General features: G+C 42.6%; 1 protein-coding gene across 3 annotated transcripts in view; it reads right to left on the reverse strand.

Annotated features, from left to right (window-relative positions):
• VPS4B (vacuolar protein sorting 4 homolog B) overlaps positions 1-13,000 on the reverse strand; it is a 24,794-nt gene extending 11,794 nt beyond the window's left edge. For all 3 annotated transcript variants that reach the window (XR_015705697.1, XR_015705694.1, XM_087761908.1), the window contains exons 1-9: positions 12,788-13,000; positions 9,958-10,069; positions 8,402-8,552; positions 7,072-7,139; positions 5,582-5,701; positions 5,184-5,340; positions 3,556-3,704; positions 3,301-3,382; positions 1,038-1,257 (exon numbers count right to left, since the gene is read on the reverse strand). Coding sequence is in view for 1 of the 3 variants with exons in the window: in XM_087761908.1 (XP_087618034.1) it covers positions 1,038-1,257; positions 3,301-3,382; positions 3,556-3,704; positions 5,184-5,340; positions 5,582-5,701; positions 7,072-7,139; positions 8,402-8,552; positions 9,958-10,069; positions 12,788-12,814 (1,086 nt within the window). In the remaining 2 variants the exon portion in view is untranslated. The remainder of the gene's footprint in view (positions 1-1,037; positions 1,258-3,300; positions 3,383-3,555; positions 3,705-5,183; positions 5,341-5,581; positions 5,702-7,071; positions 7,140-8,401; positions 8,553-9,957; positions 10,070-12,787) is intronic.
• Positions 13,001-25,489: the final 12,489 nt, after the last annotated feature.

Here is a 25,489-nt window from a genome sequence, read left to right on the forward strand (position 1 = left end):
ATTGTTTACTTTTTACAGTAAAAATGTAAACAAAAAATACTTTTAGTCTGGGTCTACTCTAAAAAATACTATACAGGAAAAATATAGTTTTATTTAACTGATAAACATTGTATGTATTTGGAACTCTGTTTATAACTATTGATAACATTATCACACTTCTTTTCAATAAGGAGCCTGATAGTTTATAGACAACAATTAATTTGATTGAACAGGACCCATATGTGCAAATTCTCCAGGGGGTAAAAAAGCATTCCCAGATTTAATGGATTTAGATTGGTGCTAAAGAACTCTAGTTGGTTCTTTGTCAGATAAATTTTCTGAGATCCAAGCATTTAGAAATGTTTCTCAAGTCAGTACATGGCACATAGAGGGAACTCCAAGATAAGCCAAACAATATAGTTTCAATAGTCTCTTTAGAGTGCGCCTAAGTAAGTGTAAACTAGTTTTCACAATACAGCAGCATCCATAGGATGCTGCGTGTTGCCCAGACAATGAAACACAGACCTTGCTCAGTTGATTCATTGATTCAATGGTTTTACCAGAACTTTACAGGAACCTTATTTTTCCCAGTTCGAAAAATATGCCAAGTAAGCAGAATGTGCATAATTATAATCCATCTGTTCCCATGTGGATGAGTGATACATTTATTTCAACATGCTAGAAATACATGAAGAACCACATAACTTGATCCAGAAAAAGAGCATCTCTAATTCCCATTTAAGTCGAACTTCAAACTGAATGCTTTTAACACTGCCTAGAGACATGAAGAGTCATCAGAGCTTGGATTACACAGCATGAATACCCAGAAAGTAGCTCCACTAGACTTATGGGAGGACTTGAGGGAGGATGGGGGAAGGAAAGAAGAAAAAAAAAAAATAGAAAGAGGAGGAATACCCAAGTTCTTCCCTGGTCGATAAAAAGGACATTCATAAGTGTACAGTATTACCCAAAACCAAATTCAGTTTACTGGCAAGGAATTCAAATTAAGATAGTGCTCAGAGATGAAATAACTCAAAATTTTTTTTATTCCTACTTACTTTTTTAAAGTGAGTAGCTGATTGCACTTTTCTAACAGGCTGCATCAGTGCATCACGTACAATGATGCTTATATCTGCACCAGAATAGCCATCAGTTCTCTTTCCAAGCTCTCGATAATCTGATTCCGTTAGGAGATTTGGAGTTGACCCAAGGTGAAGTTTGAACATTGCAGCCCTGGCATGGTCTTCAGGTAAAGGAATATAAATACGCTTCTCAAACCTGGTTTAAAAAAGGAAAAACCAAAATGTTCCACAGATGCTAGCTCATGCAGGTGCACAGTGGAAAGAAGCTTATGCAAATAAGTATATGCCTTGTTCCTAACAATATTAGAAAGAAGCAGTTTCAGTATTATAAACCTTTAAAAAAAAAAATCTGAGGCAAATATTCAACAACCTGTTCTCATGAATAATACTGTAGCTAGCATAAGCTAGCATCCAGAATATAAAAACTACTTCCTTTTCATGACAAAGATCTCTTCAGATTGAAGTTTTTCCAGATTCTCTCCAGCAGAGTTTGTTTTTTAAAAGAAAAAATTGAGAGGAAAAGTCTGTAAGCGTTGAAGTATATTTGAACAGTTTTCACACTCAAAGAACTGCTTGATAACAAGCTGACACAACCACTTTCTACAGTCTCCAACTAAATTAAAAAAAACTTCATAGTTGGAAGCAAATTTGAAGTCATATTCCCAATACAGTTGTCAGTATAAAACGTCGATAACTGCAGTTCTTTGAAGCAGCATCTGTTCTCACAGTGGGGATTACTTCCCACCAACAAAATGAAAGCGACTCTGAATTCTGTAAACACAATTAACTTGATATAAATTACAAACTGGGCCAAATCCATGAAAAATTAATTTGATTACTGCCACTGTTGTACAAGTTCCTTCAAGTCTTATGGACAAGAGTTAGAGAGCTACTGTTTCACACTGCAGAGAATCAGAGAATGGTTTGGGTTGGGAGGGACTTTTAGAGGCCACTTAGTGTCCCTGCCATGCGCGGGACACCTTCCACTAGATCAGGTTGCTCAAAGTCCCGTCCAGCCTGGCCTTGAACACTTCCAATGATGAGACATCCACAACTTCTCTGGGCAACCTGTTCCCGTGTCTCAGCACCCTCATTGTAAAAAATCTCTTCCTTATGTCCAATCTAAGCCTACCCTTTTTCAGTTTAAAACCACTGCCCTTTGTCCTGTCATTATAGGCCTTGGTAAAAAAAAACACCAACAAAACACAACATCTCTCCATCTTTCTTATAAGCCCCCTTTATATATTGAAAGGCCACAATAAGGTCTCCCTGGAGCCTTTTCTTCTCCAGGCTGAACAACCCCAACTCTCTCAGAGTTTCTTCACAGGAGAGGTGTTCCAGCCCTCTGATCATTTTCATGGCCCCCTTCTGGACCCACTCTATCAGGTTCATGTCTGTCTTGTACTGTGGACCCCAGAGCTGGAATTTCAAGAATGACTTGAAATTTTAAGCAACACGTTCACCTCTAAATTTGTCTTACCCAAAACTACAGTCATACAGGTTGGAAGTGACCTCTGGAGGTCACCTGGTCCAACCCGCAATCAAAGTATGGCCAGCTTGAATTAAGTATATAAATAAAAGTCAGTGACAGTCACAAAAAAGTAATGTTTCTTTAGCCTACAAAAACGACCATTGTCCAAGCTGTGTCCTCATCACAACATAATCATACTTGTCTCATAGCTGTATTTGCCCTCTGCTGCTCTGCAGCTCAAAGAAAGATCCAGCTAATCAGATACAGGTATAGAAACCCTTTATCTACAAAAAAAGCAGTTAAAACATGCACTGAAAGATCACAAATTATGCCTGACCAGTAGAAAACCACGGGGTTTCTGTGTAACACAAGGCTACATTTCCACGAAATAACTCAAGCTATTCAACAGTTTGTTAACAGCTGAAAAGGAAAGCTCTACCCCCCTTGCCCTTCTGAGGTGCATATTTTGTAACTTGTCCCCCAAGCCCACCAGACAACCAACCAACAAGGAAACAGAATAGTTTTCTGCTTGCTCAAGCACAATCAGCTAACCAAGAGATCAAATAAACTACAGGGCCAATGTAAGAGTGAACAACCCACCTCTTTAAAGGGGCAAGGGGCTATTAGTTTGTCTCAGTCCATGTCATGGAATTGAGTTGTAGAACATTAGCCATGTCTGCAAACACGAGCTGGATTACTACCTCTAGTAGTCTCAGACTGAACCCTCACAACAGTTGCGAATTTCTTATGAAAAAAATGCCATCATACCGTCTCCTGATAGCAGAATCCAAAACCCAGGGTATGTTTGTCGCTCCTAAGACCAAGATTCCTTCGTTGTCAACACCAACCCCTATATCAGGGCAGAAATCATTTCACCATTTAGATGATAAACAAAGACTGTTTTAAAATGTCATCAAAATTTAACAGAGTGGAACCGCAGATCTTTTTAGTGTTCTCATGCAGCTACACTTAAAATACATATCTTAATTCCTTTGACTGATTCTGAAAACAAGGTAAACTTACCTTGCATCTGGACTAGAAATTCTGTTTTTATTCGTCTAGCAGCCTCACTTTCATTTTCACTTCTTGACCCACAGAGAGAATCTATCTCATCAATGAAGATAATAGAAGGTTTGTTTTCTCTGGCAAGCTGGAACAAGTTTTTCACTAATCTTAAAAAAGGAAACAGCTTCAGTTATCTTAATGATTACACCAGTAAAAACACATAACTTAAGATTATGATACAGTCACTTCCTTTAGAGAAAGCTAAAAAAAGAAAAGTATGAACATAAAGCTACTCAAAGATACAACGTTCTTCCAGCTCCAAGACTCCGCATTATACTGAATGAGACAGCCCAGCATAATGGGAGGTGAAACATTTTAGAGTACTCCAGGCATGGTGTTGCAAGAGAAAGCCCTTTTTTCGGTTTACACTTCTACAAGATAGCCTGGGCTATACAAAACCACCACTCTAGACAGATTCAAAAGAACACAGCGTTCTCTTATTTAACATTTGTAACCTAATCAGATTAACTCTAGAGATCTTGTAAGAAATAACACGTACATTTACTTTATATAAAACTTTACTAAATACTTTTTATATGACAAGTTGGTTTGCCAAAAAAAAAAAAAAACAACAAACCCTAGCCATATCTTATTAACACATTTTACTAACTTAAAAAGGAAAATAAATGGGAACATGCTGGGAAATTCTTCACATTACCAGCACTAAATCTCAGGCCATAGTCTCAAATGAAGTCAAACAGAAAAAAAATGCCAAGCTGGACTCCAGTTCTGTATTCCTTTTGCAACAGAAGAAAAGTAGCTTAACATTACCAGCTTTTGGGGAACAAATCCAGTTCAAGCACTTTTATCTAATGGCCTTTCTTCCTCATCCTACCAACTTTAGTGTTGCTTAGTTGTCCCACACTTCAAACTATTAAAGCATGGTTTTGACAAGTATTCTTATCATCATATGAAAGTCCTTTCTGTACAACAAACCCAGAGCTTTTTCTTAGTTCAGGAAATCTTCATTGGAAGCCTAGGTGGACAAATTCCTGCACTTCTAAACTGCAGCCAACACGTCACTTCAGGCTTCTTGGTCTTCATATAGCAACAAACAAAGAGCTAGCATGGGGAACCATGAAATTTTCTTTCATGGCTGCTCCTCTCCTTCAGCTTATTTTTGCAAATCTCTTATATCTTCCAGATTTTGTTTGAAATCAGGACAAAGAAAAAACACCTCTGCACGGACAAAGAAATGCCACATGTTAACAACACAGCTGCTGGGACAGATGAGTGGGGAGATGCCAAGAGGCAGAGTATGTCAACACTTCAGACTGATGTAGTGTGCAATCACAGCTGAACTCAGAAGGGGAATGAGCTCCATGGTGCTCCCAAAACCTTTCTGAGCTAGTTTAAAAAAACTATCTTGAGCACTGAAGAGAGGTCCAGCTGCAGCAGCACAAAATGCGGCACGTGACGATATCTTTACATGGCACTGCAGCATGAAGCATAGAAACACCTGAAGTTTGTTTTTAAAAAAGATATGACCCTTCCCACAAATTCAATTTCTTTAAAGCAACTTATCTAGCTCTGTATTAATTTCTTCTTGCCAATGTTTTCCTGGACCTCTGGCAACTCCAACTTACTTTTCACTTTCACCTAACCACTTTGAGACAAGGTCAGAGGAAGATACTGAGAAGAAGGTAGAGTTGTTTGCTTCTGTTGCCACAGCTTTTGCTAAATAAGACTTTCCTGTTCCTGGTGGTCCAAAGAGGAGAATCCCTCTCCAGGGTGTTCTCTTTCCTGCAAGAGAGAAACCAGCAGTCTTCAAAATACTGTATAAAGACTGAACCTATTTTTCTGGTGAAGCCCCTTTAATTTACTCAAAGGTTTTCCACATCTACCCATGAAACTTCCACCAGATGGATCACAATCTCTTGGTTAAGACCGCAGCTTAAGTCTCCAATACATCGGCATAACACTCTTCTCAGACCCCAGTGCCGGTCCTGACTGGCCAATAGCAAATAACTGCTGTAATTCTGACCTGTAAACAGGTGCGGAAATTTAATGGGCAAGATCACTGCTTCTTTAAGTGCTTCTTTAGCACCTTCGAGGCCAGCAACATCACTCCATTTGACATTTGGTCGCTCCATAACAATTGCTCCTATAAGAAAACATTGTATAAATCAGTGATGCACATATCTTTTCACAACTTCAATAAATTCTATTTTGGAAAAAAAAAAATTAAGGAATCTATGCCCACGTCCATACTGAATAAAACCAAAGCATTTCTAAGTAGATATAAACACTGAATACTTTTAAGTCAAATGGATGTTATTTCTACAGAAATCTGTCACATTGTTTTACCACAATAAACCATAGAAATTTTCTCACATGAACAAATGCCAACCAACCCAATGCTTATCTAAGTACTCAAACACACTGAAAGTTTCAGTTGCTCTATTTCTCTACAAGGGGCTTTCTATAATTTCACAATTGGCTTTCACCAGCTATTTTCTTGACACTTTCACCCTTTGCCTTCAGAGCTCTGAAGTAATTTAAGGCTTTTTTTCTTCTACAGGTCAGATTCATGTGGGAAGAAATGAAGTGTTTATAGTGAGAGACAGGATAAGAGTCCAATGCTCATCATTTTTCTGTCATTTTAAAATACAGGAAACTGTTCCATAGAACTGTGCAGAGGATTAAACAAAAGTGTAGAGAAGTAGAAAAAGCATGTCACAGTTTCCAAATATGATACAATAGCTCCTGAAATTACACAGTCAGAAATCTGGTAAATGCATTTGATCTTTGTTACACTGAAAAATACGGGAAGAACAATGAAGTTTCTTCAGATCCATAAGCACCTTCTGTCATGGAAGCTCTGAACAATTCTTCACCATTAAAAGGTAAGAAATATCAAACAAAGCCTCGTTTTTACTGCACACAAAACTACTGGTAGCTGCTATATGTTGTATCACTGACTATATTCAGCACTTGAGTTCAAAACCCCAAGCTATTATGTTACTCAGCTGGGAGACCATCATCACTGCATATGAGAAAATGCTGCCCATTACAATAAACAAGCAAGAATCCATGTTCTCAACTCCTAAACTTGAGCACATGGCTTTTTCTGAAAATGGTCCTGCTTGCATTTAAGTGTTTGTATGATGTCTTTTACCTTAGCCTCTAGGCAATACTCTAATGCACTTAGGAGTAAAAAATACTGATTCAGTTTAGCCAATAGCTACCTGGGCTGTTGCAACTTTTCCCTTTGGAAAATGCTGTCCTGATAAATAGTACAATTCTAACGTGAAGCACAGGGTAGAGCAGATAAATTTCAACATAGTCACTGTATAACTTCATGGCACACAAACCCGTACTTCCATAAAGACTATGCTTTTGTATGTGAAGAGTACATACTAGTTGAGCGACTTAAAGACAGTAAGTTTATCCACAACATTTAGATGGCAAAAATTTAGGAATTTGCTTGACTGAAACCACCCCTATCTAAAGAAAAGGATGCTTCAAAATTACCCTGAAGTTGATTCTGTAGCTTCTTTTTTTCAGGATCCTCTGACTCCCCTTCCCCATCACTGTCATTCCTGATTTGGAAACAAGAAAAAATGTTGAAATACAATCAGAGAGACTGCTGTCTTAGGATAAAAATCAGAATGCAAAAAGCAGAAAAAGCACCAGTCTGATGAGCGAAAGAAACCTTGAGATGCTTTTAGATCTTTACAAGTTTACAACATTGTACTCCTGCTTTTCTACACCACATTCTTTCTAATTCACTCTCCTCACCATTTCAACTTCCTTTTATGGGTCCGAGCCCTCTTAAACACAGTTCTACTTGCTTTGAGCCAGCCTCTAGGAAACAAAAGCCCTTGTATCGAGCAACATCGAAGCACTAAAATGGTTTATTTGTAGACATTGGCACTTATCCCCTATCTGGAATTGCAACAGGACTTGGTCAATTCCATCTAGTACTATGAAACTCTACACCCTCATCTTGTCAGAGCAAAGGAAACTGGAAGTTAAAGAAGGAAAAAAAGACTAGATAGTGAACAACTGGAGTGGAGGTCATGAAAACACATGTAGCCTCTGTGACATTACCAACTCCTTCTATTATAAACCAGCAGAACACAGTACAGCTCAAAAAATAAAACTGATGAGACAAGTAGACAATGAAGGAGACTGAAAACCAGGTGAAGTTTCAAGAGACAACTGAGCAACTCTAGCTGTCCAGGACTGCTAAAAAGGGCAATCCCACCAGAAGGTATCATCCTGAACCCTTCCTCTCTCCTATCCCAATAGAGGCAGCAGCAAATGCAAAAGAGGCTCTGCTTGTTCAGCTCTCTGATACACAAAATGAAAAACAAGTCTAATAAAAGGAAAGCAGCAGAGAGACTAGGCAGCAGCAAGGCATTAGAGTGATTCAGTCCATCTTACAAGAACTTCACCCTACATAGAGCTTTGCACCTCTTATCAAGTGTGAGACAGTTCAAACTCAGGCCACAGCAATCATCAGTCTGAATTTATTTTCTAGTTGGTAAATATTTGTATGTAGAAAAATTTTAAGGGTCAGGCTCATTGCCATTAAATCCAATAAGCATGTGTTAGTCTGAAACAGCTTTCATTCTTCAATGAATTTCCTATGCAACTGTTCACACATTTCAGTAAACAAGCACAGAAATGCCTGTGATGCTATTTCATGTTATTTTTCTTTTATTAGCCCACTGTATTTCAGCATTAGTAGTCATCTGAGGCATTTCAAAAACACTAGTTAAAATGATCTTTGAAGAGTTGAATTTTAGAATAAGCTGAGTTCAGGAAGTATTTTGCTTTACCTTCTCCAAAAACATACCCTTTTCCATCAGTAGGACCAGACTCTTTAACTGGTTTTGGTGCAGTTTTTTCTCTCTTTTTCAGATATTCTTTCAGCTTTTCTGCTCTGTCCAAGTATTCTGTACATTTCGTTCTAATGCTCTGTTTTGCTTTATCACCCTGTGCTTCGTCTAAGAGTTTGAAGAGAAACAATGCTTTGTTAACAGCAAAACACATGTGCATCAATCAGAAAACAAGAGTAAATCTCTGTCTTCTTTATATCTTATCAACATACCTCTCTCAGGGCTCACCACATTACGAAACACCTCAACTACTTATTTTTCCACTATAGCATGGAAAGCAATGACAGGAAGGATGTCATCACCTACCAGAAGTCAAATATACACCTGAACATGGCTTTGGCTTAAAATTTTATTGTAAAAGACTAAGGACAATGGCACTGGAAGCTTTTCTGTCAGCCTTCCAAGCTGCTATACTTTGTCTTAATAACTCCTTTTCTAAAATAGCTCATCAAGAAGCTGCTTGTGCTGAGCAATTTTTATTTAGAAACATACTTTGTTTTTCCATAGCCTCCTAAGTTTAACAGATGTTCACGTCATAAAGAAAAAAGTTACAGAAAACATCTGAAAGAGTTAGGTGTGGTTCAACAGCCACACTGTCACTATTACACTACTTCAAATCAGCAATCAAAATTTAACATGTTAGGTTTATGCGTTAAGTTTCAAAAGTACATCAGTATTGTTAAAACCACAGAAAGTGATATTCTGAGAAAGTCTGCAAGATATAAATGGATAGGAAGTGAGAAACACAAATTATCCTAAGTGACTATAAAGAAAATAGTGGGTTTTTTTAAATCATGGAGATCTGTAAGTGCACTTATGTCAGGCGAGCAACCCTAGCCCACTTAGATTAGGGCTGTATCTACATTAAGAAAGCCCACTCCTTGCATACAAACACTGGACATGGTGCAAAAGGTACACAGAAGTGTGAAAAGGGAGGCATAAAACAATAGTTATGACCATATGGAAACTGAATAAAAATTACAACATACAAATCCATCTCATACATTTTGTTGACCAAGATGAACAGCAAGACTATGACATTAAGGAGCAAAAAATGCCAGCAGAGAGGCTGTAGAAAGGCAAGCGGCATGAGTTAAGGAGCAAAAAATGCTCTGTAGATACAACAAAGACTTCTTGTGTAACACGTGGTTTTCAGCACAACAGAAATACAGGGATCCCTGTACTTATTGTCACATTTCTTCATGCGCAGTGGCCAGCCTGAAACACTGCTACAGCAGTCCAGAGGAGAGAGAGCAAACCCCTGCCTCCCCGTCTTATAAAAAATCTAAAACAAAACACAAGTAAAAAGTAATCCGATTTCTTACGAGAATGGAGTAAGCACACAACACAGTAAAGGCAAAAGCTGCAAAATATACGATCTCAGTCAAACTACAATTAGCAAGTATGAGCTGATGATGAAAGTAAAAATGTAAATACTGATGTCAACATAGGAGATTACTCTGGCCAATTTGACTACTACACTCTGCTTAATCATTCAATATGTTACACTTACATTTAACAACATGGAGAAAATACTGCACAGCGTGTTGGTACAAGTGGAAGGCTTCCTCATAGTTTCCTGCTTTATCTTCTTGTGCCGCCTTGCTAGCAAGGTCTATTGCTTTCTGTAACACAAGCAAATAATAAAGTGCTGCGCGAGAGCATTTTGCATGATCAAAGAGACATTTTAAGCTGTTGATCTGACTGTTTTTTGACAGCCAGTTTTTCTGCCCTTCAACATTTACCCCAAAAAGCTGAAGGCAACTGATTGCAAGTCTTAGGCGGTGCTTTGTACATGACACAATATTTCTGTCCTTTCATGAACAGTTATTAACAAAATGCTGAGATTTACTAGCACGCAAAAAGCGTAAGTGAGAAGAACAAGTTTCTGTGTACTAAATTGGTACTACTACTGGTTTGTCTATGCAGTTTTCCTTACAAATCTTTTGCATTTATTATGGAAAGATTTGGAAATCCATTCCAAGTTTTTTCCACCACAGACCCAGACACTCTGAACTATGAGTTATGACATCAGTACACTCTGTCAACAGCAGAGGCAATACAGGAAGTGCGTGATTACAATGCACTGAATCTAGCACTGACACTTTTCAAACCCTGTGCTGGGAGACAGCTTTGAAGACTGACTATTTGTTTGGCTTCTCTAGTAGGGTTTAGGCTCTTAATATCCAAGTGAGAAATTCTAATTATCACTCCAGTAGGGGGGGGACAGAAAAAACCCAGCTAGACAGAAAACATACCCAAATCATAAGCATCAACAAAAATTCTAGGAGAAATTATGGATGGATTTGTAATTTGTTTGCTGAGCTGGTTTCAAATAAAACTGACTGTGATCTACACCATTGTGTTGCATACACTGGCCTGTAGATTTGTTGGTATCACTGTTATTCCTTTGCTCTTAAGTGCTTATTAGCTTTTATTACACTTTGCTCCTTGGAATGCCTATACCACCTCAGGACAATTAAAACTGTCAGTTTGAATGACCAGTTCATCTAAGTTTAAAAAAGGCAGTTGGTTAGCCAGAGTTAACCAACACTAACTAAATCTTCTATAGCCCCTCCCTCCCCCCCATTTTCCCATATTCAGTCAATTTCTTTTCCTAAACATTGTTAGTATGCTCAGGATGATTATGGTGCTATCAGGGAGCAAGGTGGAGAGCTTCAACTGCAGCAAGGAGTTTTCATTAGACATTCCAGTACAGATACTCTTGCCACTATCGAGACACTCCGATGTGTTTCAGGCAAAACAAAGCTAGTAAACAGTAGCCATGAGAGAAGAAACAGCAAAATCTCTCATTCTACTGCTCTGTGTTGCTGTCTTGGAAGCCAAGATCATCTGATCAGATCTACCTGAAATCAAAAAGTAATGTATTTAAAAACAATGACCTTATAAAGCAGACTCTACGGCTCTGTTGTGGCAAGTGTTGGAACACTGTAAGCACCTGTTTCTTTGGAACAGAACTTCGTCTTTCCTTTTTGGAGAAGACATGAGCTGATAAGCAATTTACTACGTACAAATGGGCAGTCCCCACCTTGCTGCTCACTTTGTGCTGGCTCCGTTAAGTCCTTCTATGCACCATTCAAATCCAGCAAGAGAGCAAAAACTAACCCAAAAAAGAAGCTACTACTTAAAGTTCTTAAGTGACTTAAATTACCACAGAACAATCCAGTGATTCCTGGATCCAGTACAACAAAGACAGTGATACATGTGACACTAAATCCAAAGAGTAAATAGCAAAGACCACCTGCTAAAACGGAACTGTGAGAAAACAGGGCATGTTGCAGCCCTGCTCCTCTGAAACAGAAAGAAGTCTGCATCATGCATTGACTGGTTTTGGTATCCTCTGTTTTTGTAAATACCCAGAAGACTATTACTTGGGCATTATACTCTCAGCTCTACTACTTCATTAAATCAGCAGGCATCTTAGCCTGTTACTGTGATGAAGACGACTGCTATCAAACGGAAAAGAATTTATTAGGAAGTTGTATGAACTAGGGCATAGATGACCAGCTCTTAACTATCCACGAGGCACAAACTGTACTTATCAGGCTGTGGTTTGATAGTTTGATGAACATCGCCCTCAAAGAATGTCGGCTTAAACAGGTTTCCTTCTCCTTCTTATTCTAGACCCCGCGATATCTCCCGTAACTTGGCCAGTATAAGCGTTACATGGCCATAACGAGTTTACAGATATGAACCATGGTTCAAAACAGCCAAAGAGAAAACAACTATTTTTAACACAGGTAATTTCTGGATCTGTTTTGCCAACCAGCCACAGAACCGATTATACTGTCCCAACTGAGGATGAATGCAAATAGAAAAACAGAACAGGCAAGCATTTCCTACCGTCAGTAGTCCTAGAAGAAACCTAAGCCAAACTACGTGCCTAGACCACAAGAGGCAACAGTGCTCCCCAGGGGGACGCCAGGCCCCGCGGCTCGGGCGTCCCACAGGGCCGGTGCGACCGCCTGCTCGCCGGGTCCCCGTCCTCGTCCCCTCCCCGGGGACTCGGCGCCCGCCGCCAGCAGAGGCCAGCGCCGATGAAGGGATTAACCCGCGGCCTCCGTTACTTCCCAGCCCCGCGCCGGGCCCCCTCGCCACCCCCTTGCGGCTGCCGAGGGAGGCAGCCCGCGGCCCTCCCGCCGCTGCCCCCGCCACCGCGACCGGGAGGCGCCTGCGCTCCCTGTGTCGCCGCCCCGCCCGCAGGCCCGGCCCAGGACACCCCGCGGGCGGCGGGGGCACCCCCAACCCCAGCCCCTCCTGCCCGCGCCCCCCCGAACGCCGCCGCCGCCGCCCCGCCCCGGGCAGGGCCGGCGTCGCTCTACCTGCAGGTTGCCGGTGTTGCCCGCCATAGCGGAGCGGTGGAGGGGCGGGGAAGGAGGCTGGAGAAAGGAGCGCGGGCCTGCGGCTGCCGGTGGCGGAGCTCCCGCTCCCCTTCACCCCCGCCGCCGCCGTCCACAGAACCGAAACCGCGGCCTCCGCCAGGCGCTTCCGCACCCCGAGCACCGACCGAACCCCTTCCGCTTCCGGGCACCGCCCCGCGCGCCTCGCCTGACGTCAGTGCCGCGCCCCGCCCCGCGCCCCGCCCCGCGGCGGAGGGCGCCGTGCGCGTGCCGGGCTTTGTCGCGGCCGGATGACGCGCCAGGGTCGCGGCTTGGTCTTTGCGTCGCTTCTCTGAAAAGTTAAAAGGCCTTTGCTGGGGTTTGGGGTAAAATTGACTTTTCCCCCTCTCACGCTCAGTTTAAGAGCGTGGCCCCTGCCACCTCTGCCCTGCCCCCGCCCAGGGGTTGGTTGCCGTCAGCCGCCCGCGCTTCTGCGCCGTGGTCGTGGCGGGAGCGCTGCTTTAATTCCCAGAAGCAGCTCTTAACGAGTTCGGGCCCAGTCACGAGCGGTCAGGCGTTGCTCACCTGTGGGTCGGTAATAAAACTCGGGTGGCGCGCGAGGCCCACGGGGCGTGACGGAGGGGGTGACTCAGAGCAGGGAGCAAGTCATCAACCGGCCTTGTGAAGTTAACTTGCTGTAGGGGTTTTTGAACGTCTGGTAAATCGGCGCTATATCCTTCCCCGCGCTGCTCTGACTCCTCTAGGGCAAAAAAGGAATACCTGGGGAACTTCACTGGGTGAATAAGCCCCATTCTTCCACCCACCTCCAAGTAACCACAAGACAAATTTGACTTAATAATTTGTGTCACTTTTTGATTTTGTTCTGTAATAAAATAGTTCACTGAACGTTTTCGATACTGTCAGTCGGCTGCCTGTTCTAGGCAGAGGGTAAAAGGCACATCCCCAGCCACCCCTGTACTTGGGAAGGTTGTGGTAATCTCTTCTTCAAGTCATCTGGTTGGCAATTTATTTTGGTAAGTGTCCTCATATATCCACAGGCTGGAGGGTGCTTTCGCCGAATATTGGGCATGGTCAGTAACAGCTGTTCTCCTTGGCTCAATTGCAGATGTGAAGAGAGATGATGTACGAAAGATTAAATCATGTAATCAGGCTTTGGGAAATGAGATGGTAAAGAGAGGTGGTGGCGAACATGCAGTTCATTGAGTTTGTCACAAAAGACAACTGGCCAAGTGGCGGGAGAGCTGATGATTTCCAAAGGAACCTTATCGCTGTGCTGTCATCAGGATTCAAGCATAGCATTGATGGTGTGAAGTGCTCAAGAAAAACTCTGTGGATTAAATCACATATATCCATCTCTTTCTTGTTCCATCTTCAAGGCGTGAGGCAAAACCATCATTCTTACCGTTTCACCATTTATTATGCCATCACGGAGCCTTTGGCCTACTTTTAACCTCCTTTTTATTTAAAACACACTGCTTCCTTGGGGATATTGTTTCCCTTCTGTCTTCACCTTCTCATTCTGATTAGTGTAACAGAGTATTCCCAGATATGTTCCTGTTGCTCATATTTCTGGCTATGTCATCTGTACCTATGATTTTCAAATCTGCAATGTTATATTTAGCTTCTAGACCTAGTTCTAAACCAATAAGTACATCACAGGCATGTAAGTAGTAAATGCCTCTCCAGTCACACTGAACTGGCTTCTGAAACTCCAGAAAAAACAACTGGCTTTTGCAAATGTGAATGAGATTAAAAAAAAAATTCAGAAAAGGCACCTGTGTCTTTACAGATAGCAGGCTAAATCTTCTGCTCCTTACTTAAGTCTTATTTATACGGTATTCCTACTATAATTCAACTTTGCAGCTAGTTTTGCCTGAGGAAAGACTGGCTGAATGCTGAGTAATGACATCAAGATTAATTCCTGAGAAGCTAATGAAGTGTCATGCCAAGGGTATTACTTCAATTTGAGGGACAAGTACAGTCACATTATCTAATACTTCCCAGTGCTGAACTTCCTGTGTTACCATATTTTAAGAATCCATATCATAATGATTGTGTACAACTAAGTGTAGTGCAAACAAAACATATTAAAGATGTTAATATAGGTACCTATTGGCCTCAGCTAAGCCCATCTCCTAATTGCCTGGGGCATTGTTGCTCACATTGCTATGACGTTAGGTGGCACAGGCACGCGTGATCTCCTGTGTTGCTTAAGGCTGAGCAAGCTGTCGTGGAGAACGCTTCCTGCTGCCGTCTCCTGGTCTGGAAGCAAGGGGTCCCCGCTGCACGTTGCGTGAACACCTTGGGCCAAGAACAGAGGGATACATCAGTAAAACAAGTCGTGTCTACAGCACAGCCAGGCCTTATATCTGTGATTTTCCTCCACTGTGGCAGCTGAGAGGTAGCTAGAGACAACTAATGGTAGTATCAGAGTGAGACTTCGGTATTAACTAGATGACGTGAGAGCCATGCAGTTAAGGGAAATCACTGCCTTAGAGAACTTAACAGTGCAGGTAGGCAAGGCAGAGAAGAAAGGTAGGAAAATATAACCTGCATTTTTCTATATTTTTCTACCTGATGAAATGATGCAGAAAGATCAATCTGCCCGAGGTAACAAAGGCTCTCAGTAACAAAACTAGCAAGTAAAATTCAGGTTGTCCAAATCCCATTACGTTACCTTGATCCAGTTTGGCGTACGCACAATGAGCTCATGCACACGAGACTGGACCTCCAATGGACGTGCAGGGCAGCTGTGCTGAGCAGAGACAGTCCGTCTGGCTGCAGGGCCAGCAAGCCTCCCCCTCTGCACTGGGAAACACACTGGGCCAAAAAGCAGGAGCCCTGCTGTTCTAAGAGATCCAAGCCACCAGCTGTCCTCGGGAGCGTGTCCGCCTGTAACGTCGTGCCTTTGGGAGTACTGCTGCTACGGTATTCCCGGGTGGATGGCTGCCATCTGTAACCACTTTTGATAGCACTGAAACCACGCCAGTGTTGCGGAGGAGGGCTCTGGGTGCAGAGAGGGTGTCGTATAGCTACGGAGCCCAGGAAAAAAAGAGTTAAAGCTGTACTCAGTACCAGAAAGGCTGAAGCCAAATTAAAGCCATGTTACATCTATGGCACTAGAGGCAAGGGTGAGCTTCAGGGCAAGACTTGAAGCACTGGATTTTACGGAGTAAGTGGTCCTCAGGCTCTGTATCCCATCCCATGGCCTGAGGTGTCAGTGCAAGCATCTCCACCACAGGTCAGGGATCCTTTTCTCAGAGCCCTTGGTCTTTGCACCCCTTTCTTCAGCAGCCGCAGCGGCAACTGAAGGAAAATAGAGCCCTGCTTTGAAAGCCAGAACCTCTCCGCTTTGATGTGTCCCCTTCCCACCCTCCCCTTCCCCTGTGTCTGTGGAGGTAAAAGCAGTGGGTGGAGAGGCAGAGGCTTCCCTGGACAAACACAGCACTTCTAGGAGAGCCTGCAGGCTTGGCACAGGTGCAGGGGAGGGAGAAGTGGCCTTTGGGCAGGGATTTCCTCCATGTGCCGCCTGTCCCTTCCCGGTGGTTCGCAGCTGGGGCAACCTGCTGCTGCTGCTACCACCCACCAGTTTTAGATTTTGTTCCATGGGAATGATCAGTTCTTGAGCAAATCTGAGCTGAGGTGGCTCCTCGGGTAGGTCAGGGCATGGCCATGGCCCATCCCACCGCCCCAGCCGGCAGCAGGGCAGCTGGGGGCACCCGGGGCAGCCGCAGCCCTGGGCATCGGGCACCTCCCTGGGGAGGAGCTGAGGCCGGGCTGGGACGTGGGCCCATGGGTGGGGGTCAGGGTCAGCCCCCTCAGGGTGGGGGTCAGGGTCAGCCCCCATGAGGGGAAGTGGCGTCAGACACAGCCCCGGCATGTCTGGGCAGGGCTGTGGGGTCACAGGTTGTTGAGAAGAATCCAATTTAAACCAAGTTCGGAGGATGAATCACCTACTTCTGCAAAACTGGCATTCAAAAACTGACATTCCCTCTTCCGTCTCCTAGTTTCACGGTCTGGCTTGAGAGAACGTGAAGCCTGCTGGTAGACCTTGGTCTTGCTCATCCATTTCACTGGGAAGGCACTAAAAGTCTGTGGTGGATGATGGCAATATATTTTCTGGCATAGCACAGTAATGGGTTTGGTTGTACCTCCCTGGAAAAGAAAATTTAAATTTATACCTTTTGAGCTAAACTCTTTGGATTTCTCAGTTATGTTAATTTTCACTCTACTTCTGGTTTAGTTTTTAAACTTGGAAACTCAAAATATGTAAATGCTTGAAGATGCACTATGATTTTGATTCAGGTGTGTGTATGTATGAAATGTGTTATCTTCTGGACTAAGCTACTTTATTCTAGGCAATGGAATGACTCCAGATGTACATGCCTGTACTTCATAGTGAGATTAATCCAGCACATCAGGAAAATAGCCTGAGAAAATGTTTGCAGATATAACTGAGGGCATATTTGGAAACTGTTCACTTTATCTTTTGACAAAGCACAGAAATAAAAATGTAGCTTATTTTCTTAAATTGTGAAATATACAGTCGACTACTTCTGTGGTTTTTGAACAACATGTAGCATAGCGAATTTCAGGACTTTTTTCTACTGTTACATGAGTACCAGCAGAAATTGTCAGGAACAAAAATGAAGTCTGAAACAATATTTTTCTTGGCTTTGCTGTGTTGTCTTCAAGGGTAATATTTGCCCTACACAGCATAAGTCTGGGGATTTCTGAGGCTTTCCTCATCATGAACTCACCAGATAGGGACACTCATATTGGCATTCTGTATACAGGCCAAGGATAAACATTTCACCTAGGTTTTCTCTGCATAGCATTTCATATGTCAGGTCTTGCTAACTCATTGAGGCTGAATGGAGTAAAATGTCTTCAATGATGACTTCATGCACGACTGAGCAGATGTGGCTTCGGGGCTGGATTGGTTGACTCATGTTCATTTAAGATATCCAATTCTGCCAGCTGGAACTGCCAACTCTTCTACCCATATACGAGAGAGGGATTTTATGCTATGCATTGCTGAGTTTGGTGTAGCAACATTTTTCTTTGAACTGTCTTCACAGTAACAGTGTTTAACAAGCTTACAGCCCTACTCACTTTAGAGATTTTATTGTTAAAAATATTAAAAAATGTTCCCCAGCCAATGTTTCTTCAAGTTTAGAAAGCTTCAAGTTTGGACTGTGTACTTTGGATTGCTTCACGTTGCCTTCATTTAAGATTTTGATGACCTGTAGAATCTTTGGAACAACTCCTAAGGATATTGTAGATATTGTGTCACCTGGGGGTCTTTTTTAATCACTGCCAGACTTTTCAAAAATATATGCTGTAATCCAAAGAGAAACCATGGGTCTCATAAAATGGGTAGATCAGGTTCTACAGCCTGTGTTATGCAAGTGTTCCAGCCAGCTGGTTGTCACAGCTTGTGTCTCACTGTCTTAAAAAGACACAAATCTGTGAGTTGACCCAGATTTTCTTTCCGGGAGTCTGCTCTCCTGTGCAATAGAAAGCCTGTAGTGTTTACTCTTGCCAGAGCACCAGAAATCCAAATTGTGTTAGGCAATGAGAAGCAGAAAAGCAGTTCCGCTCCAGTAGGTACTTTTAAAAGTATTACCAGACTCCTCTACACAGATGACAGGGCAATAACTTTTGCCATTCCAATATACAGCAGAATAACTGAACTTAGCTGTTGCAAAACAGAGAGTCACACTACATGAGTAAGTTTTAAAACTGACGTGCTACCTCTGATGCTTCCGTCAGACTTTATTCTCATGCTAAATTCAAAGTGTTTTTTGCCTGTGTGACTGTAGAGAGCAGTGTTTACAACATTACTGAATGACTTGTCGTCTGAATGAATAAGGGGATAAAGGGGAGGAGAACTGGTCTGGGACTAGACCGTAGTGCAGCTCCTTCAAGTCATTTTTCTTCTGAATGATGGTTTGTCTTGTCATTTTCTTCAAAATAGTATTTTAAGAAGTAAGGGTGTAAACATGCCCTCTGCTTCAGAACTGCAGAAGACCTTAAATACAGAAGAACTCTCACAGTTTAATTCATGGGAGGGTAGGAAGAAGTGCGGCCATCCAAGGTGTCTTCCAACCCATATGTTCCCTCTTTCCACAGTACAGAAGATGCAATGGTGGTGTCCTGGGGGATGAGCACCACAGTGGCAAGACGCTTGCTGTTGTACCTCTTACTTATGCAGGCTCAGGGGAGCACAAGGAAGTCCCACAACCACCAAAGGCCAGCAGCTGTACTAGGAGTAGCAGGCTGTGCAGCTGCTGCAGTCTAGTCTGCACTAGATTTCTGGGCTAGCATTTCCCTCCTAGATCCTGCTTTATTAATCCCTAAGCCTTTTAATTAGGTCTTGTATGGAAAGCAGCAGAAACTGGATAGAGAAGTAATTTAATTTTCTCTTCATCCAAGCCACTTTTAGCAGAATAATTTTCATCTTAAGCAGGAAGCTCTTTGAACCAGGCTATTATTCTACCATAAGGTGTCTATAATCCTTCCACGTATACAACACTTTCTCCACACCTTTCAATACAATTCTCACTAACAAGTCTGTTGCCCTATTTTACCCAAAACCCACGGAAGCTGGTAGCCACCTTCACAGTGTGCTTTGAATCTTGATCTTAGATAGACAGATGGATAGGTATTTGCATTACTTAATTGCGTCTTTATGTCCTACTCCTGTTACATAAATGTTAATGTTACTGTGCTAATAAGTTTATTAACTTGCTGGAGTATGCATGCAGTATCCTCTGAAGTTTCCCCATAGAGCTTAATGAGACCATTAGATCTCAGAAGGACTGAAGAAAGGTACTTCTCAGTGGGCTACCTATTGCCTGGGTAAATGTAACTGGGAAAGTGAAAAGGAAGCATTCTATTATCAAGCCCTAGCACTTTCTTTTGTAAGATATAGAATAATTTTTTACAATTTACAACTTTTTAATACTTTTCCTGTTATGGGCTAATGTAATACTCTTTTCTATGTGTTTTGTGATGCAAGTCTAGCAGTCCTGGGTTAGTGGTGGCATGAGCTGAATCAACTGCTGAGTATGGGAGTAGCTCCCTTGCTTTCTTGGGCACTAATCAGTTTACATTAGCTGGGGTTTTGGACCATTATTTGTAAATTTTACATCTGGAAGTCAAGATAGGTTTGCAGGTATAACTTCTATAATTTACCGATCATACAGACAACGTGCAGGGTGTGTTCCTTTAAGTAGCGCATAAGAATGCACACTATGATTTGGTTGCCTTTAACAGATTTGCCAAATACCAACTGGAGAAGCAAGAATGAACATGTTCACACCTCGTCTTAGCTGCATTCAGGGATCAACAAAGGCCTTCACTCCATCCTTCACTGAAGGTGCACAACAGGAGAAAATTCAGCCTGTGAAGGCACGCCCATTTTCAGTGAAATCTTCAGCAAATATTGATTCTAAGCTTTTATTTTCCTTTAATATGCATATATTCAGGCTGTGAAACTGCACTAAACAGCTCGGGGAAAGTGCATGCCTTCACCCACATTAATCACACAGACACATAACTGCTTGGATTACAGAAGAAAGTGACTCATCTACTGGTGACAATGGATAAAAGAAAGAGGGGAAAAAAAAATCCCCAATTCTCATACCCCCTTCATCTGTACTTTATAAGGAGACACTTAAGGGAGTAATACAAACAGAGAGCTGGAAGGGAAGCTGTGTGTCAGAGTCCAGGTCTGCTACGGCGGGCAGCGAAGGTCGTGTAATCCCTTCCAGAAACTGCTGAAGCTCTGAGTTAAAACAACTAGTTTGGTGTCTGAGGGAGAGGGCTGCTTGTTCCCTTTACTACTCTTGAGAAAGGTACTTCTGCTAATTTACCTTATGTCAACGTGATCTCCTCTTTCTTTAGAGTTTCCACATTGATCTAGTCACAGGAGCAGTCCCATACTGATTTTATTTTGCTACGTGAAGGAGGGTAATTCTAAAATTGCTCCTATACTTAGTTAGGAACTTACTGATGGATTATTATGCTGCCAGTAATTCACTAGTTGAGGTCCTCCACAGATTACAATCAAGTACAATAAATTGTGGATATGTAGAGAAAGCATTCTCAGTAACAGTACTCCCATGGTAAGGCGGCTTCAATAAGGTGAATCCATTCACCTAAACAATAATAGGGAGTGGCACTTCAAAGATTTGAAAATATCACTAAATGGAAAAAAAATGACTAAGGAAATATGACAAATGTGAGCGTGTTTGCATCTTTTCTGGGACAAACGTAAGGCAAGTGGTTTTGAGTCATAGTTCCAGCCCGGCAAAGGAAGCTGGTGCAGTAACTGCGGGCCTCAGTGAGAAAGGAAAAAGGATATTATCTGTGTCCCCATGAGATGGCACCCTGAACCAGCAGTGCACACAGGGATGGGCTCAAAATTTTTTCTTCCTGGAAGGAGTGGATCCACAGATGCTTTAGTGAGAAGTAATTAATCCATAGCATTGTCTCTCCGTTTTTGTTTCACAGAAGTTGATCTTAGTCTTTGTAGAGCGGGAAAAAGATAAAGTTTCAGAATAACGTGTCAGGGTTTTTTGTCTCTTTTACATATATGGATTTCCCTTTTTTTTTTTTTTTTTGACTTCCTAGCCGTATTGCGAGGCTATTTTCAGCAGCTCTTCCAAGTAGTCGGTCAAATCTACCTCTTTATTAAGCTGATTTGTTTGTATTGCACCAAGCATTATGCCCAGTGCTAAGTGTTGGGAGCAACGCCTTTAGGGAAAACAGTCAGATCCTCAACAACCTGATTCCAGCACATGGGATCATTCATTTCCCATTCACCAAATTAAAGGCTTTGGTCTCACTGAAAGCTGTCAGCTGTTTCGTTGCCTATTTCATTTTTTTCCCAATGATGAAATGTATACACCAGTCCAGAACAGCCTCACTAAAAAAAAACCCAAAGGTAAGCACATGTAAGTATGAGCAATTATTTTCCTGGCCGTTATTAGAAGTGAGTGAGTAATACTTCTACGTCAGCAGACATGTCTGAAGAAAACTGTGTTGCTACCATACATGTTGCATCAGTGTGTTGCTATGTGACACCATCCTTTATGCGTATCAGTGCAAACACCTTGGGAAGAAAGAAAAGAGAGAGAGACAGCTTGTTACTGTTCAGTTTGTGTCTCTCTCAATGGAGCCATAGAATAACACTTTATTATTTTAAGTGGTGGTTTAATTTCAAATTAACTTGTGCTTTATAACTGTCGGTCTGATCTTTGCTAGCATTTCTTAGGAAAATGAAAAATATTTTGGCTATGGCTTATTCCCACTGCTAAATAGTAATCTAGACCCACGTTATGTGAGGACTATGAAAAGTTCCGCTGTGTATACCTGTTTACAGACACTGCAGTCTTACCCTTTGAATTTTTCTAATTGTGTAGGTCACTGAATCAAAATAAAAGTGTACAAATGACCTCCTATCATTGGCTTCCTTGCAAGATCCACAGCTTACTGTGAAAGCTGTAACTCGATTGGAAGACCTTTCATGACTGGCAGTGTAGAAAGAATGCACCAGCTTGTTCCAGTCATTATTCAGTCCCACTTGTAGATTATTTCCCGTGTGGTCTCCAAAGCGTGACAGCGTTAATTGCAATCAGACATGCACTGAGCATTAGTGAGTTTGAGGGAAGAAAAAAAAAAAAAGACTACAGTGGATGCTTTGAGTCTCTGAAATAGTTGAAATAGTTCTCCATGCTGTGTTGAGCGGGAGGAGTATTCCCTCCACCCAAATGAGCTTGTTCAAAGAGCGGAGAGAAGGAGGCTGTTTTTCTTTCCTTTCCAGCAGCATGTAGGAACAGCGTTCCTAGGAGGTGTTCAGAGGGAGTGGCAAGGAGAGCCGGGGAGCGAGGGCAGAACGCAGGCTGAGTAACAGGAGAGTCACCCGGCTGCTCGCGTCCCTCTGCAATGAAGCGTCTCCGGCTTGCTGCTTCATAGGTGAAGACACACATACGTAACTGCTGGATCCTAGTGTCCAGCAAGGTCTTAGTTTGTGTTTTTCCTTGGCCTATTGAAGACCTGGAAGAGTGAGGACAAAAGCTCAGTTATTACTTCGTCAGTAGACTGTAACTTGTCTGTGTTACAAGGCTTCAGACTTTAATATTCGAAGTGTTCCATGTCACACACCCGTTGTTTCCACCTTATTTATTTACCTTATTTTCTGAGATAATATCACACGAGGAGGTGTCCAGCTTACAGGGGGCTTAAAAATAGTTTTGATTTTTTTATAAGGAAAAATCCTGTTATTGGTTCTATTATTTTTTTAACTTGGTGACAGAAATATGGGTCATAATAGTTGTGGGTTGAAAATACTTGGAGATTAAACTGGCCAAGACTAATTTAGTGAAAGGTAAATGCGGGAGATGGGGGAGCTGATGCAAGTAGTTGTCATTCAGTCAGACTGAGAAAGAGCATTCCTGGACTGGGGGAGAACTGCTTCACTTCTTGTCCCTTTCAACCCTTAGCTACCTGAGGTTAGGCATCTTCTACTTTTCAAGTTAGCATCTGCTTTTCCACATCTTCCTAGTTGGGCTATAAGTAAGGCTCAGTCATATGTCAGGAATTCCCATAAATATGAATAAGAAGCTACTGGGAAGTCACAGTTATTTTAACATTACCTCCAACAGCAAATGAGCCCAAAATATCAGTTCTCAGGGGAAGCAGGACTGCCCTCTGAGCCGCTCAGTTACCCGTGCCAGTGTGGACTCCTTCATTTGAAGCATCACAATTGCAGCAGTGATTATTAGTTTCATGGCACCATGACCAGAAATAATTAATATCTCCGCAGCAGCCACATCAGGCTGAAGGATTCTGTACAGCTAGGTAGTGCCAGACCTCAGCTATCACAGAGCAGTTATCGAGTGGAGGGTAAGTGATGTTTACACACCTCCAGCTTGGCAATGTAGAGTCCTTTCCCTTTTCCACTGACCAGCCTTTAAAAGAAACTGATGCACCTACTTATATCTGTATTTCCCACATATCACTAGCCAGGAAATGGATCTGGTGAGCTGTGCTGTCTCTGTTAAGGCAGTCTGGCTGTTGTCCACTTCCCTGCAGCTTATCCAGAAGCCCCTGAGTCACTTTACAGTGATCATACCTGGTAGACCTGGGTCTGAAGGAAAGTTTGCTCCTGCAGAGATGGCAATGTTTGGCTTTAGATTACCTGCAGACATCTAAGAAGAGTCTGGCAGTCAACATTATTGTAGATTTCTCTTACAGAAGGCATAATTAGATACATAACAATGATGGCCCAAATGGCACAGTTTAGCCAGCTGGCCTGTATCTTATTTTAATTGCTTAAACATATCCACGCCCTGTCTTTGTTATGAATTCACTTATGGCAAAGCATACAAATTTTAAATTTGCTGTCTGGTAATGATGGAAGGTGAACCCCATCTGCATCACAGCAGAAAGTAAAATATAATTTCCTTGGGGTAATAAGAGCTTAGGAGCCTTTTGGAAGGAAACATGGGTAGGACCTGATCAGGATGCCGTAGCGTGGTGTGATTTATGCTCAAAGCAACACAGGAACGTGTCGTTCCAGAAGGAGGTAACAGCTCCCCAATTCCCACTGTCACCAAGGAGGCATCGTGCCGGTGAAAACACATCCTTTGGTTTCCTAGCCCTTGCATTTGGGCAGCTGGGCTTGCCAGCACTGCAAACCTGAAGGCAAACTCAATTATCTTGCATTTACCTTTTGTTGCCTAAACGTATGCAGGGCCACCTGGGGTTACTGAGGTGTGAACCTGAGCTGTGCCTGTGGTGTGGCGCACTGTTTCCTCATGGGGGCTGAAGTGTAGCCATGGCCTCCCAGGGAGTATTTGCTGGTGTTCCCCGCTGCAGGCAGCTCAGCTGCCCGACCAGGGAATGGTGCAGAGTAGGGATGGGCCATCTCTTCCTTGCTAAGGACTGCGTACATCTTTCAAATAAAAATAGACCTGGTGGGCTGCACCATCACGTCTCTCTCACTTTCTTTTCCCACCCCGTCATGTTCATTAGTAGTAACATGGACTGTAGGACATTAACCTAGTGGTCCCTGTCCTGGAGGTGAAGGGATGTGACTTTCTGTTCCCCTCCCACCTCTGGGGACAGCTAGCAGCAGGGAAGGCTGCTCCCCTGCAGAGGACTTGGCTGCCTGTGGGAGGAAGCTCTTGCTTTGCAGCCACAAGAAGGGCAGATATTTTTCCTTGAGCGTGAACTCCAGTCTGGCCTTGGGCTTTTAAGGCAACCAAATACACCCCTTACAAAGACAGAGTTAAGACACTGTCGTAATGAATATACAGATGCAAAGTGCCCAGCCGCGCACTCCTACATGTTTCGGTTGTCTTCCTGGGTGTCTTTTTCACAATTACAATTTTTTCTGCAAATAGCGGCAATTCCAATGTAACTTGGAGTACTGGTTTTGCTCCGAAGGTCTTTTAATTGCTCATCCACTCCTGTATTCTCTCCTTCCTAGTCTTCGTTCATTCTTGTCTGGTGCCTTTTGTACTGCGCTTGCTGAAGGCAACGTGCAAAGGCTGCTCTTTCCTGCCAGAGCTTGTTGTTGTCTTCAGTAGCTGGGCAGGCAAAGACAACTCTGGTGTGAATCATTTCGCTCCTCCAAGGTAGGAGTTGCCGTGAAGAATGATTAAGGGGGAA

This window comes from Nipponia nippon, unplaced genomic scaffold (assembly GCF_047370975.1).
Source record: "Nipponia nippon isolate SJK-2023a ecotype South Korea unplaced genomic scaffold, ASM4737097v1 scaffold_1, whole genome shotgun sequence".
Classification (NCBI taxonomy): Eukaryota; Metazoa; Chordata; class Aves; order Pelecaniformes; family Threskiornithidae; genus Nipponia; species Nipponia nippon.